Raw genomic sequence first — 15,765 nt, forward strand, 5'->3', positions numbered from 1 at the left:
TCATCTGGATAGCTGGGTTAGTTTTCGGTAACAGCTTTGGACCTAACACTGTTCATGGTTACCTTGTAGGGAAGGACTTGGGGTAGAGCTGCTTCATTTTTCACTCTACAACTTTCATTATTATTTGAGTATTCGAGTCATACTTACAACTTTCATTATTATTTGAATACCCGAGTCATACGTATATATTTTAACAAGGGATTGCTGGGTAGAGCAGTTATAGGCCATTTATGAATCAATGTGCTTCATTAAAGTGATATTAGAGGACTTTTCCTTTATTATTTGTATTATAAAAACCTAATTATTATGCAAAATAGAAAACAAAGGAGTGTCATGTCCAGAGCCCAGTAATTTTTCAACATCCCAAAGTTAATATTTCAGTCTTTATTGGTTCCTGGCAGAACCCTGAGTATCTTTAACATAATTGAAACAAAAAGAAACAATTTTCCCAAGCAATCTAAGTTATTGCCAACAGTGCTAAATACAATTTCTTCCCACTGTAAGTCAAAAAGTTTTAATAAGAAACGTTCATTTCTTATTAAACACTGTCAGTTTTACTGGAGTTTGATACACACTGGTGCTTGTCCTCCAATTTTTGACGCCCCAATTCCTGCAAAGTGTACTCTGCATAATGAGTGAGCAGCAAGTGTTTAGTCTTCCTGCGTATGGGTTTTTACTGCCAAAGCAAACTATCTAGATGGATTCACACAAAGTGATGGGAAGACTGAACAATAATCTGACGTCTAGGTCTCCATCATTATCCTAGCTCTTCATTCCCTAGTATATTTGGAGAAGGGAAGGGGGTAGAGGCATTTGGCTTCTTAAAAACAAAAAGGCCTTTATAATGGCAACACAATTCACATTAAACTAAAAAGTGCGAAACCACCACCACCACCACCACCTCAGGGCTAAAGGCTAGAGTAGAAGAAATTATCTGTCTTTTAACTGAACTTTCAGATGGAGTCGAATCTTAAATTTAAATACAAAGGCTACATTTACCTTGTGGTAGCAGATGCAGATACAACTCACACTTTAAAAATAGAAAGTGTGAATTTATTCAAAGTCACCTATGTTTTGATGGTTGTCAAATTCGGCAAATACGTCAGAAGTATTTTTTTTCCAGTGAAAGTAAAGGATGCCCCAACTGTATCAGTACTTTCTACAGTTTTCCCCAAGGCACTACCATCTACCACAGAATCAGATCCCAGAGGCCCAGGAGGATTTCAGTATTGCACTGACTCCAATCCTTAGCTGCCTCCCCTGCCCCCACCCAGGCATCCTGCCACCCAAAGATGACAACAAAGACCATCTACCTCCTACGGTTTCTTTTTTGCATTTTGGCTCTTAAAAAACAAGTCAATGGGTTAACAATGGTCCTGATATCTGTAGTTAAATAAAAGCTTTAGGTCAATGCATCTGAGGATTCCATCAACTTTATTTAAATGATAATCTGAGAAAGTTCTAAGATAAGAGGAAGAATCTGTCACTGAGTTTGGACTCAGTAAGTTTTAACCTGAAGACTGGAGGTGGGGGTGGGGGAAGGGAGGACAGGCTGGAAGGGAAAGTAAATTGACTCCCACATCAATGAATTGGAACCATCAATCTCTCTACTTTTCCCCCAAATTGACTTTTAAATAATAAATTTCCTTCTAAAAAGATTAATCACAGGTAGAACCCTGGCCAATAAAACACAGAGATTTTATTCTGGGAAAGTTAACAGGAACAATTACTTACAATGTCTGAAAAAATCTTCTCAAAGCACAAATTTCCACAAAGTTCATCTTTGCTGAAAATAATTTTAAAGCCTCTCTTAAAACTTCCCTTCAGAGGCTGGAGCACACTCTTTTGCAAATCCTTAATAGATGGAAGCCTACGGCTTCAGTTAAATATGGTATGTTGGAAAAGAGAAGCAGATAAACTGTTTATTATTAAATATTTACTTGGTACAAAGTACACATCGGCCACCCTCAGGTCTTAAAACCACCTGTTCCCCTTACAGAGATTTTAAGTTAGACTGCTGTTTTACTTCAACCTGCGAACTTTATTTTGGAAAACTCAGGTATAAGGTCGCTCCTGAGGAAAGACCAGAAAGCTGAGGGTTGGGGAAAGGATGAAGGGGAGCAGATAAGGTGTTTTGTTTTTTTCCCCAGGGAACAGCTTGTAGAGAAGGCAGTTGAGTCAGGTCAGGACAGGGAGGGAAGGGTGCTAAAGTATGCACAGGAGGGAAGGACTCATGTTAGTGAGGATTATCCAAAGCATTTAAAAAATCTCAATCACCTAATATACGCAGTATTACTAAAACCAGAGTGAAACCAAGAACAACTTTCTTATACTGTTTAATTAGAAGAAAAACCCACTGAAAACAAGTCCTTCATGGAGTATACATTCTGCAATCAGACAAGGGGTTGATAAATGGGTAGGAAGATCCCAGAGTGTCATGAAATCAAAGCATGGATGTCTAGAGTACCCCAACTTTGTTCATCATCTATCAGTATCCTGTTTATTACCTTAAGCACTCAAATATCCTGGAAAGCTTTCATAGCTATATAATCCTTCCCAATCCTGTTCTCTCTATAGTCTTTCAAATTCCTTAAGATAATAAATTTACCACTTTACAGAGGCTGATTTTCTTTCATGTTAAATTATCTTGCAATGCTTGCTACTATTAGTTGCAATTCAGTTTCTGTTTATATGCTGGGAATTAATAATGCTTTCAACAGCATGCCTTCTTGTAAATGGGATGAATAGAACAGAGAATTGTATCTTACGTTCTAGTAAGAGCAAGTGCTACAATAACAGTGCTTTGGCTGATGCAATTTGTTGCTAGGTTTATTAATATTTTGGTATAAAACTGCTGTGCCAACAAGAGGAAGAGGAAGAGGACTCACAAACTATGGCAAACTTTTGTGCGTCTGTGGAGTTGTGACTCATAAAGATAGGAGAGGGCTTGGCATATAAACAGAATATAAAGGACTTCAAGGAAATCAGACCCTGCAGAAAAACAAATATACTGGTTTAGTTGCATATATTTTAAGCAACTGGAAAATACTGCCAACTTGATGTCCATTTCAAAGAAACATTGCAATTTAGTATTTGCTAACTTTGCCACTTCTCCTAACATCTTTGTTTGCTTTTCTTGGGAGCCTGAACTTGTATTCTTGGTTTAGAGAACAAGGGAGTGGGTAGGAAGAGGGAAGGTGATGTTTTATGTAATATTGCAGCTGGAAAGGGAAAGTAGAGCTCAAAGTGGTTCAAAAGTCGGTGTTAAAAGAGGAAACTGAGAGCTAAAGGGTAATAAAGCTTTGAAGGTTAATCCTAGTGGTGGGTGGGGTCAATGCAAATTTAGCAAGTAGTAGAAGTAAATTATTAAGCAGTTTGAAACAACCTTTGTTCCTGGATTAGGAATACCAGCAGAGCTCAAATTTTTCTGGTAGAGAGATTTCTAAAAATCATTCTTAGAAATCAGCTAATATAATAGAACACTGGACCAAATTTATTGAGACAAAGGGTCTAGCCCAATATTCTCAGTGCTCATTAGCCAAGCAACCTCCAGCAAGACTTTTACCTTCCCTTGTCCTTTATTCGACATAATTTTAATAGGAAAAAAGTAGCTTTTCTATGTCACTTTTAAACACCTTTAAAGATGTATTGTGCGGTTTACTGGGTTAAAAAAAAAAAGGAAAAAAAGCTTTTATTTGCTCAAAGAAAGCCATATGACTGCAGAAGAAGCCAAATCTACAGACATTCAAAAATTTAAACTACAGGATAACTTGGTGACTATCGAATTTTAACCTACTTAACTCCTTTCTTCAAACACTTTTCCTCAAGCTCAAATCTGGTCCTAGCCAGGACCAGTACACACCCCCAGAGCTATTTCATTCCATTGGCTGGCGGGCGGTCCTGCTGTCTACACCCTTTAGATTTAATGTCACGACGCCCGGTGTTTGTGAGGTTACATTGTTCACGTATTAACCTTTTTCACGTGTGTGCAAAACTGAAACTGTCAGGGTAGAAAAATAATTTAAATATCAACGTATAAATGAACAAATTCATTTGGTTAGTAACACTGTCTAAATTTCAAACCTAGAAGGCAGTTCACTTTGTATGTTCCTGTATCATCTGCCACTGCTGTAGAAAGAGTGACAAAAATTTCATGGTTTGCATTCTCCTGAGTCACACAAGCCCACAAAATCTTGCAGAGGCACAATCAGATGAGCCGGTCATTTCCTTTTCTACAAAGGCTCTTCGTCAGGACCCACCCTGTTTGTGACATACGCTAGGATCAAAAGAGCGGTGCAGTGCCTCTTCTGCATACAGCATCAACATGCAAAAGCCGGGGAGATGGCTCATGGGGGAAGGAGATGCGACCAACTACATGGTGGTGACATGGGTGGAAAAATCACGATTCACCCGCGCCTGACACATCTGAGACTGAGGCCAGGGGTGGAAAGCGTGGGCGGGAGACAGTGCCAGCCCTGCTGGGCTGAGCCGTGGCCCCGGGAGGCAGGAGGCCGGCCTGGGCGGGGCAGGGCCGCGGGGGCTCGGGCGGGCGCTCACCTCCCTTGCAGGGCGTGCGGTGCTGGCTGTGCTGGGCCCGGTAGCCCTCGATGACCTCCCAGGAGCCGTCGTCGCGCCGGATGGGGAAGGACAGGCTCAGCACATGGTTGCAGGGCTTGATGATCCGCAGGATGCCACGCACCCGGTTCCGCTTCTGCTCCTCGCTCTCCCGGGTCCTGAGATCCTCCACCAGCTTGTCCTCCACGATGCTGGCGCCGCGATCGAAGAAGCCCTCCACCATCTTGAAGAAGTTGGGGTCGTCCTCGCGGTCCGCCGCCGCGTCGCTGTAGTGTCGCCGGGTGGGCGGCGCGAGCCCCGGCTGCGGAGCGGCAGCGGCGGCGGTGGCGGGCTGCCCGCGGGCCCGGCCGAGCAGCGCGGCCGAGTCGGCCGCCGCAGAGCCCAGGGCGGCGGGCCCGACTCGGGACAGCAGCAGTGCTTCACCCAGGCAGCGGTACATGGCGGCGGGGCGGAGGCCGTGGAGGAGAGGCGCTCTCGCAGGCTCGGGGACAGACGGAGGGAGGAAGGGCCCGGCGCGGGCTGCCCTTTTAAGCCGCGGCTTCCTGCCTTTCTGCCGTCCCCTCCCCTCGGGCGCTCGCTGCCTAACGGGGAGGGCGGACTTTGGGGGCCGCGGGCCAACGTCGCCTGTGAATGGCAGGGCGGGGGGCGCGCGCCGCCCAGGGAGCCGGGCCTCCGCCTCCGCCGCGGCCTCGCCCGGCCTCCCCGGCGGCGGCGCGTGCCGGCGGGGTCGCTCGGGGGCGCGCAGGCGCGGGCGGGCCTGGTGCGCATGCTCGCGGGGCAGGGGGCGGGGCGATGGCCTCGCATGCTGCTGGGATCTTCCGTGTGCCGAGGATACTTCAGGTCTGCGAGCGGCCTCCGCCTCGCTGGGGGAGGGGGTTTGCCGGGGGAGGGGGCCTGCCTTGGGAGGGGGCTTGCCACCTCTTGGGGGCGCTGAGAGCTCGGTCCCGGGACCACACGCGGGTGAAGGTGGTGCGGTCTGGCGGCGGGCCCGGAGCGAGTGAGTCACGGGTGTCTCTCCTTTGCGCCCGCGCGCCCTCGGGCGGGGCGGCCGTCCTGCCACCCCTGCGCCTGGCTGTCTTCGGGCCACCAGGAGAAGCAGTGGTTGGAGGCTAGGCCAAGGGCTGTATCCGCGGGGACTGCTAAGAACTCATGTCGTCCGGAGTTGGAGTTTTGAGATGGCTTGCAGAGACTGGAAAGGGAAAAGCCTGGGAGCTGGGGAACCCCTTACCTATTGGCTTTTACCACTTTTAAGTTTTTAATTTTGTCCCATCCAACCAATCAGTGAGGGTGAGATGAAATAGTTCCGTAAATCATTGTATCTTTATAGAATTTCCTGACTGTGCTTCCCCATTTAAGAAACATGTTCTTGAAATAGTATAAACTGAAGGAAATTCTTTTTCAGTAATATATGTATTAATGGTCCAGAATAGGATTTGTAAACTTTAAGGGACATGAGAGTTTAATTATGTGCTTAGAGACACTTGATGAGAAATGCTAAAGTTATATACACTCCTGTAAGTTAAATGCTTGTAAAAGTCTAAAGACTCAGTTTTTAAGGCAGGCTATCAAAGGCCACATTACTAGCTTTAGGGGTCCTGGTGTATTTTGGTGATTTTAACATGGCACCCTTTTCACTTGCAAAGCGACTTTCTTCCTCACATTCACTTTATTCACCTATTAGAATATGGAAGAGAATGTTTTAATTCTCAACAATATTCTGTGAAGTCATATTAAACTACGTCAACTAAATTGCATTCGTCTGTTCAGTGCACTGTCAAAGCAAACAAGATGGAGCTTACCTTTTTTTTGCTAGATGAATGATAGTCATTATTTGTATTTGTATTGTGTTTTTCAGTGAAAACTATTTCTCTGGACTGAATCCTGAATTTGTCTTGTTGGTCAAATGATTAAAGGTACTAAAATTCCTTTTCACTTCTTAGTATTATTTTGTATTGTAAGAACAACAACAGCAAAAACTTGAAAGTGTTAGAATAAAGTGATTAGAATCAGTAAACGTGGAAATTTTTTCTTTTTTGATTAAATTCTTTGGTATGTTTTGAGGAAAGTGGTTTAAAAATTAGTTTTATTGCCCTTGGGTATCTCTTTCTTGATAACTATAGCCTTCAGAAAAATAAATGTTTAACTTTGCTTCTTCCACGGTTTGTTCACCTGAATTCAAGAAGATGAAAAGGCTTTGGAAGGAGTGAGAAAATTTATTTTTAACTGAGAGTCTCTCATGTGTAGATGTCTTACAAAAATTTCTCCAAAAGAACCCCATAATGTAGATTTTTAAATTTTTAAATCTTCAATGTGTTTTAAAATTATTTACAGATTGTAAAAAAATAATTCAAGCAGTTTAGATAGATTTAGTGAAATCATCCAAGCACTATTCCCCCTATCTTCCCACTACGTAAATAGTTAAAACCTTTCTTTTCATACTAAAGTAGGTATTATAATTCCTGATTTAACTGGAAGGGGAACTGAGGCTCACAGGGACCAAGTAAATTGTTCATGATCACCTAGATGGTAAATAGCAGACTAAGATTCAAACCTTGTGTCTGACTCCAAGTTATGCTATTTCTGTTATTCCAAGAAATATTTTAAGTATTTGTTGCATTTAGTTTAAAATTATTTACTGTAATATAAAATCCAGCACGTTTAAGCTTTACATTGATGATTGCCTTTATAAAATATACAGATATTTTGTGAATTAAAGTTAAATTCTTGACCATAATTTTCATTTCAAAAGGAGGCTGGAATTTACCTTGAAGGGAATTTTGGTCATTTGAAAGACAAATTGGTTTTCTGCCTTTAAGGTTTATGAGTTTTCCTTAGCTGTTTCAAAATTCCAGGTCATAGGGGAGGGTGTAGCTCAAATGGTAGAGTGTGTGCTGAGGAGGTCCTGGGTTCAATCTCCTATACCTCCTCTAAAACTAAATAAATAAACCTAATTGCCACCCCCCACCCCACCCCCAAAAAAAAGAAAAGAAGGAAAAAATTCCAAGTCTTTCCTCTTTGATTCATACCTTTCATCTTTGATTCATAGCATGCTTTTGTGCTTTCAAGTGCTTTAAAAAATATTTTAGAAGAATTAGTTTAGGATTTAGGAAGACATAGCACATATAAACATAGGAACAACATAGTTGTTTTAAAAAACAATTTAATTTGATAAGGTAATAGATATATTCTACTTTATGTCTCCTTAGATTTGTCTATTTTGTACTTTTCATTTACATGGAATCATGTAATCAATATGTGATCCTTTGTGAATGGCTTCTTTCACTTAACATATGTTTTAAAGATTCATCCATGTTGTAGCATGTATTAATATTCCATTTCTTTTACTGTCTGAATAGTATTCATTGTATGGCTACATCCCTCTTTTTAAAATCTATTCATCTTTGATGGGCATTTGGTTATTTCCATTTGTTGGCTATTGTGAGTAATGCTATTATAAACATTCTTGTGCAAGTTTTTGTTTGGATAGATATTTTCAGTTCTCTAAGGTACACACCGAGGAGTGGAATTTCTGGGTCATATGGTAACTGTGTTTAACACTTTGAGGAGGTGGCCAGCTGTTTCGCATAGCAGCTGGACCGTTTTAAGTCCTACCAGGAGAGAGTTCCAATTTCTTTGCATCCTCATCAACAGTTGTTATTATCTTATATAAAGTGGTAACTCATTTTGGTTTTGATTTGGATTTCCTTGACGGCTAATGATGTTGAGCATCTTTTTATGTACTTACTAACCATTTGTTTATATATTTAAAAATAAATGTATTTTTGCATATTTCCTATTTTTAAATTGAATTGTCTTTATATTGTTAAGATTTCTTTATATATTTTAGATACAAATATTTGCAAGTGTTTAATTCCATTCTGTGGATTGTCTTTTCACTTTTTTGATGATTTTCCTTGAAGCACGTAAGTTTTTAATTTTGATGAAGTCCATTTTATAAATGTTTTATTTTGTGGCTTGTGCTTTGGTGTCATGTACCATTGTCTAGTTGAAGGTCATGAAGATTTACACCTGTGTTTTCTTCTAAGAGTTTTATAGTTTTAGTGTTTACCTTTTGAGTTAATTTTTGTATGTGGAGTGAGAAAGGAGTCCAATTTCCTTCTTTGGATAACAAGTTGTCCCGGCACTGTTTGAGACAACTGTTTATTCCTCATTGAATTGTCTTGGCATCCTACTGAAATCAGATGACCTAAATGTGAGCGTTTATTGCTGCACTCTTTAATTCTTTTCCACTCACCCATATGTCATGTCTGTTCACGTGCTAGTACCACACAGTCTTGGTTACTGTAGCTTTGTAGCAAGTTTTGAAATCGAGAAGTGTGAGTCCTCCAGTTTTGTTCTTTTTCAAGATTGTTTGGTTATTGTGAGTCTCTTGAATTTTCATATGAATTTTAGGATCAGGCGGTCAATTTCTGCAAAGAAACCAGCTGGAATTTTGATTGATTTTATGTTGACTTAATAGATCAACCTGGGGAGTAGGGCCATATTAACAATATTACACATTCTGATTCATGAATGTGAGATGTCTTTTCATTTGTTGGGTCTTTTAAAATTTCAGCCATGTTTTATCTTTTCAGAACATAAGTTTTATACTTTTGTTACACTTATTACAAGTATTTTATTCATTTTGATGCTGTTATAACTGGAATTATTTTCTTAACTTCATTTTCAGATTATTCATTGCAAGTGTACAGCAATACTGTTGATTATTATATATTGATCTTTTATGCTTCAACATTAGTGAACTCATTTATTAGTTTTGATAATTATATTAGTGTGTCCCTTAGCATTTTCTATGTACAAGATCATATCATCTGCAAATAAAGATAGTTTTACTTCTTCCTTTCCAATCTGGATGTTTTATTTTATTGCCTAATTGTTCCTTGTTTTTTTTACTGTTGCATAGTACTTTGCTGTATGTATGTACTATAATTATTTTTACTCATCTCTCATTGATGGACATGTAAGTTGTTTCCAATATCTTGAAGTTATAGCAGTGCTGTAGTGAATAACTTATTATATAGAATATCAGTTTTAAAACTCTTTCATTTTAGGACTGCTTTACCTTCTTAATTATGAGTAGTGAGTTTGAATGTAGACAGAATTAATAGTCACCAGAATTTTATTTTCTTATAAAGCTGTTTAATTCATATTTGACATAAATTGTTATCCTATCTAAATATTAAAAATGATGTAATAAAACCAAATGATACAACAAGTCAAATATTTAACTTGTTTAAACAAGGACTTTTAAAACAGGGAACTACAAATCTTGATTTTTTTTTTTTTTAAATCAGGTTCCCATATTACTCATTTTAATAGGTTTTAGTTCTCAGGTACTTATCAGTACCTCATTAATCAGCCAGATGAGTTGGGGAGAGAAGAGTGCCCTGTACAAAGGGAACACTGTATGCAAAGGTCTAAAGATAAGTGAGACCATGGTTTGAAAATATAGGGTAGCATATACTTTGGTTGAAAGCAATTTGATCATCATAGCAGTTTGGCTTAAATAGCCATTTGGTTGAAAATGAGTATCCCCAGTTCTGTTTTTTTGTTTCCCAAGTATTGGTAATTTTAGTGCATCATGAATTTTTTTTTTTTGAGTCTTTGTGCTATATTTTCACAAAAATTTTTTCTAGTATTTGCTTTTGTGTTTCTAATTGATTTTCAGCAACATTTGTAATTTTGATTTTTTCCCTTTTAGTGGGCATATTTTTGTAATAAGCAGAAAAACAATAAAGGAAACTACATCAAAGAGAAGGATCTGAAGTTTTCAGGGTTTGTGGGCTTTTTCCTCTTAAAAAACTGTTTTCTCCTAATAAATCACATGTCAGTTTTACCTGCTTGACTAGTTTGGCTAAGTTTTCATTTTGCTGCATTGCTGTATAATATTCAACAAAGGTTTTATCAACTCTTGCTTAAGGGTTCTTCCCCTATTGTGAGTTTACATGAAATATCTTAGTAGGATCTTTGTCTCTTTAAGCATAGCATGTAAGAAACAAGTGAGGTCTCTTAAAAATAAACTATAATAAGCTAGGATTTTGAACTCATCTGTATATAATTCATTATGTCTCTTTTTCCTTTTTTGTAAGTTGAAATTAAGTTTTTTGTGTTCCTTATAGATGGGAAGGCTAGTATATTCAGTTATTCATCATTCAAGATGCTCACCACTCACCTCCACTTACTGATGTATGTGGGTGACCCGCTCCAGAGGCAAATTCTTATTTTATCTTTAGCATTTTTCTCTCTGGAAATTTTAGATCAGTTGTGACTTCAATATGGGATTAGGGTTTGAATAGTAAAAAAAGTGCAAGCTAAAGATTGTAACACATCTGTGATGCTGTTAAAAGCAGACATAACCGAAAAACATACTTGAGAAGCAAAAAGTACCTTCCCCTTGACCGTCATGTTGAGTTGCAGAAGAAACAAACTTTATTGTGAAGCATAGATGTGAGGTGAAAATTACATTGAGTTTGCTCCTTAGTGAAAAGCATGAACGAAACAGTAGGGAACAAAGCAGAGACACTGGTAATGCCTAGAGTCAGCTAAGTAGTCTAACTTCCTGATCTGGATAGCGTTGAGTGAACAGGTATTTGCTAGCTCTATTAGTTAGGATGCTTTGGCCCTCGAGTAACAATACCCAGATAAAGATGGCTTAAACTAAAGCCATAAACAAAGAACTATTATCCAACAAGAAGTCTGGAGGCAAGGCTATTTGTTACTGGTACGGGGCTTAGTGATCCAGTGCTTCAGGGACGCGGGGCTTTTCTCAGTGTTATTTTCAGCAAATTGGTGTCTCTTTCCTCAGGGTTGTAAGATTGCTACAGCAGTTCCAGGGATCACATGCAGGCACCACCAAGTATTGTGTAAAAAAGAAAAGCAGTTTCCTCCCGTACGTATCTCTTTATTGGCAAAGAAAACCTTTTCCAAAGGCCTGCCTGCCAGCTTTAGCTCTCCTAGGCCCATGTGATTGCTGTAAGGGAGGCTAGAAGGAGGACTTTCTGGCACTTTTAGCTTTTGAAATATAGGCAGGCTCTGCCAGCAAGGAAGAAAATGATGGAAGAAATAATTGCTCAATTGACAGCCAACAGTGTTTGCCATATTTGTCCTTGAAAATAACTGACCTGCTCTGTGTTCTCTTATCATGATAATATATTTTCTTAGAATACAAGTACAGTTTGGGGGGTGAGAATAGCTCGGTGGTAGAGCACATGCTTAGCATGCGTGAGGTCCTGGGTTCAATCCCCAGTACCTCCATTAAAAAGAATTTTAAAAAATACAGTATAAGGGAGGTGAAAGATTCTTAAATATGACACTGGGAATTGGGATACGTATGGTTTCAAATCTGCAGAGTCTAGTTCCCTTTGAGATCTTATATAAAAGTGATAGTTTTAAGATCATACCTCCTTTTTTTGAACAGTTGTTTTTTTTTTTTCCACCATGGACAGCTTGTAAGCAGTAACTCCATGCTGTGGTGTTTACTCCATTGCCAGACAAGAGGACAGAGCAGAAACCCATCCTCAACTTCAGGGGGAAATCTGGGAATTGTAATGAAATATCAGGTGCTCAAATGACTTCAACAGATTTTCACATGAAACTGCCATCAGCAACTTACTGTCATCGGTGTTAACACATAGGCAAGTGGCTTAAATTAACAAAATGACTAATCTAGCCTTTATGTTGAAATTAGAAGTTTTTCTTATCTTTGTCCTAAGGGTGGAAATGACAGCCTCATTGTTGTCTCTGTGTTATAGTAACTATCAGAAGCGCAGCTTGGGATAAGACTGTTTTGAAGATACCTGGGTAGATACGTAAAGGTGCCCTTTACTTAGTTTTGTCCTCCACAGTGTCCTCGTCAACTGGAGAGTCTTTATGGTTGCATCCTTGCAGGCCATCTAAAACCAATGAAGCACAAAGGGATTACATCTTAGATTCTAGAAACTGATATCTGCCAGCTATCCACAATGAAAATTCCACTCAGTTATTTAAAAAAGAAAAAAAGAATGAAGTGTCAGTGAAAAGGTACTAATACAGAAAGAAGAAATATCAGGACTTCGAGAATGAGAGAAGTTTTTGATGAAAGATTCAAATTAAAGCAAGTGTTTATCCTTACCTTCATGTGTTTTTTTCCTAGATCAGATATAGAATGGAATTATTTTGAATAAATTATCTGGTAAGTCTATTCAGGTGAATTTTAAACTTCGACTATCTTCTGTAATTTCATTTTTTTCTGCCTTTTTAAAAAATACAATACAAACACCAAAAAAGTGAACCAAACCACGTTAGAGAGGCAACCACAATTGGCTTTAAATTAATTAGAAAATGTTTGAGTGGAAAAACTCAAAAAACCATGCCTTGAGAAATTCTAGTTCCTTGTCTCTTACGGTTTTCATTCATTTTAACACTTCCTTAGAGAAAAATTAAAAAGTGTACAAATGAGAATAACAGAAATTCTTCCCCTAAGTCCATGACACCTGTGCATTTTTAACTATAGGTGTTCCTCACTGACCCAGCTCTTGGCTGCCTGAACTCAGAAACAGGCTAAATGGAGTAGAAAGCTTAGGTTTTACTCCTAAGCTCCTTCTTTCTTTTTTTTTAAATTTTACTTTTGTTATTTTATTTTTTAGGGGGGATGTAATTATGTTTATTTACTTATTTATTTTTGGAGGAGGTACTGGGGATTGAACCCAGGACCTTGTATATGCTACGCATGCGCTCTGCCACTTGAGCTATACCCTCTGCCACCAGCCTATTTCTATCAATTCATATTATTTCTTATCTAAATCACAATTTTTTTCATATTGTTTCTCAGTATGAAATATTTAAGTTGTTCTCGTTTTTCTCTATAATTATCAGTTAAAGCAGTAATAACTAGTAAAAATGAATTAGAATTTTTAAAAGCAGGATAAAACCTGAAATTTTTGAAATATGAGAGAGTAATGCTTAAAAAATTATCTAGGTGCATGAAAGCACCCTGTGATATAATTAAGGTATGAATACAGGTAATTCTCCACTTTTGGAAAATTTGCTTTATGCCACTTCACTTTTATGAAAGACCCACGTTAGTACCTGTTTTCAATAACTGAAAGAAATCTGAAGAGGATTTTCGCTTTAATGAAAAATGGCAAAAAGCAAAAATAGCATTCAGCGTTTGTTTTGAAGGGAGCCAACCATGAGCAGCGAAAGTGGCCCCACCAAGTTCCTTCTCAGGAACCACAGTCAGCATCTCAGCATCAGGTGGCCATGGCTTTGAATCGTTCCTGTGCATATCTGTGCTTTGTCTCAGTCTGTTTTGTGCATCTATTAGCTAGAGTTCTCCTAAGGTAACTTGCTTCTTCGCTTTACGCTGTTTCAGCTTATGAAAAGTTCCTTTGGAATGGTCTGCATTTTGGTAGTGGGGGAAACTACCAAAGGAAAAAATGACTAGGTATTTTTAGTTTTTCCATTTTTTATTTTGAATAATTTTACTGATAATAATTTTTCTTGTAATAATTTTCCTTTAGAAATAACTTTAGATTTACAGAAGACATACAAAGATACTGCAAAGAGTTTCCCTCACCCATCTTTTCCTGATATTAACATCTTATGTGATACATTTTTATCAAACTAAGAAATTAGTTTTAGTACAGGTGTATGTTATGTATGTATGTATGTATGTATGTATGTATGTATGTATATTTATTTTTGATTGTCATTGCAGCCAATCTGTCATATTGACCAACATGCTTTTTGCCACATTACCTGTACATATACTGTTGATCTTAATCACCATCACTGCTATGTCCTCAGTCCTTTAAGGTGGTCATGTGTCTTTAATCTACTGTTTCTCAGGCTACAGATGACCGATTGCCTTTTGGGAAGGTCCCTTTGGGCAGCAGATGCCTTTTGGGCAGCCACATCCAGTCTAAATGCTGGCGAGAAGCCTGTGATATGACATGATCAGAAAGAGGTTTTCCAATTTTAATTTTGTTTCTCATCTATGTATATAATATCCCTGTCCCCTCTTTTAAATGTGGTCTGAGTTTTCTTTTTTAAACCAAAAAAGCCTGATCAAAATGGTGTGCATTAGGTAGCTGCATCATAATTCACTGTGGCTGGAGTGTGTGTATACGTGTGTGTGTGTGTATGGCAGAGGGTGGGGGGAAGGGGAAGGAAGGAGAGGCAGGAGAAGAAATGGCACGAGATCAGGTGGGGCAGCTCACCAGATGGTGTATCTCTTCATAAGACCAGTGTATGACTGGCCTTACTGATATCCTCTGTTGTTTGTTTGTTCTTTGTGATTTTTGAATCTAGAGATGGGCATCTTTCATAGGTTTGAGAACATTTTCAACTGTTACCTCTTCAAATACTGTCTCTACTCAATTCTGTCCTCTCTCACTTTATCTTCTGTGTATCTTACTTATTCTTTTTGTGTTTTCTGACTTTTAATTTTTTTAAGCTTTGTTCTATAGTTGCCTGAGGTCAGGCAAAGTGCCACCTTAATCCAAGGTTTGCAATTCCCAGGACCATGAGACAATGCAAACCTTGGTTACAGGACTCCAGGGCCTGGCTTACTTTCAGATGACTGTTACCCTGAGAGTGTTGCCCTTCAGGGTTACAGGTTACCATCTTACTAAACTCATCATTTTATGTAGGTTCTGTGCTTTGAATTATGTTTCCCATACCCTGTGATACTGTCAGACAAAAATTTATATTTTCCCTCAGGTCAAAAGCAGCTCCAATGCTAACTTGCTCTAGACTCCTGATTTTCTCTTACAGTTTTAACTGGGTAATTCCTTACTATCTTGTTATCTCTTAGTGACTTTTAATAATTTGTTTTTTATATTTCATCTAGTGCTTTTAGCAGTTTTCATAGGACGAGTTGGCTTGAATCTAGCTCATCATTTTGGAGAGCTGGAACTTATGTTTCTGTTTATATATTTAAGTATGTCTAATATTGATCATGATTAACTGAAACATAAACACGATCCTTTTGTGTTTTACGCGAAGTTGCATTAGATTTATAGAGTCATGTGGGGAGAATTGCTGTCTTACATTACTGTTTAACCATAAAAGACTATGAAGCACCTTCCATTATATTCAAACAGTCTCTTTGGGTCTTTGGTGTTTTTATATGCTAAATTTTATTCTTGTGGGCTTTATTTATTTATTTTAATTAAAAAAAAACTTGCC

At 38.8% G+C, this 15,765-nt stretch overlaps 2 protein-coding genes across 11 annotated transcripts in view; one reads left to right on the top strand and one right to left on the bottom strand.

Moving 5' to 3' along the window:
• Positions 1-5,224, bottom strand: part of GLUD1 (glutamate dehydrogenase 1) — a 33,859-nt gene extending 28,635 nt beyond the window's left edge. Inside the window, exon 1 of the mRNA XM_010993365.3 lies at positions 4,558-5,224. Within this exon, the coding sequence (XP_010991667.3) occupies positions 4,558-5,014 (457 nt within the window). The 5' untranslated portion in view covers positions 5,015-5,224. The remainder of the gene's footprint in view (positions 1-4,557) is intronic.
• Positions 5,225-5,356: 132 nt separating this feature from the next.
• Positions 5,357-15,765, top strand: part of SHLD2 (shieldin complex subunit 2) — a 77,077-nt gene continuing 66,668 nt past the window's right edge. For 6 of the 10 annotated variants that reach the window (XR_010381906.1, XR_010381905.1, XR_010381907.1 and 3 more), the window contains exons 1-2: positions 5,357-5,415; positions 6,431-6,488. The gene's annotated coding sequence lies outside the window, so the exon portion shown is untranslated. Of the gene's footprint in view, positions 5,416-5,549; positions 5,573-5,601; positions 5,863-6,430; positions 6,489-12,727; positions 12,767-15,765 lie in introns of those variants that run through there. The other 4 variants (XM_031461007.2, XM_031461008.2, XM_064487970.1 and 1 more) reach the window with 4 other exon arrangements.

The sequence above is a fragment of the Camelus dromedarius genome, chromosome 8, assembly GCF_036321535.1.
Source record: "Camelus dromedarius isolate mCamDro1 chromosome 8, mCamDro1.pat, whole genome shotgun sequence".
Lineage (NCBI taxonomy): Eukaryota > Metazoa > Chordata > Mammalia > Artiodactyla > Camelidae > Camelus > Camelus dromedarius.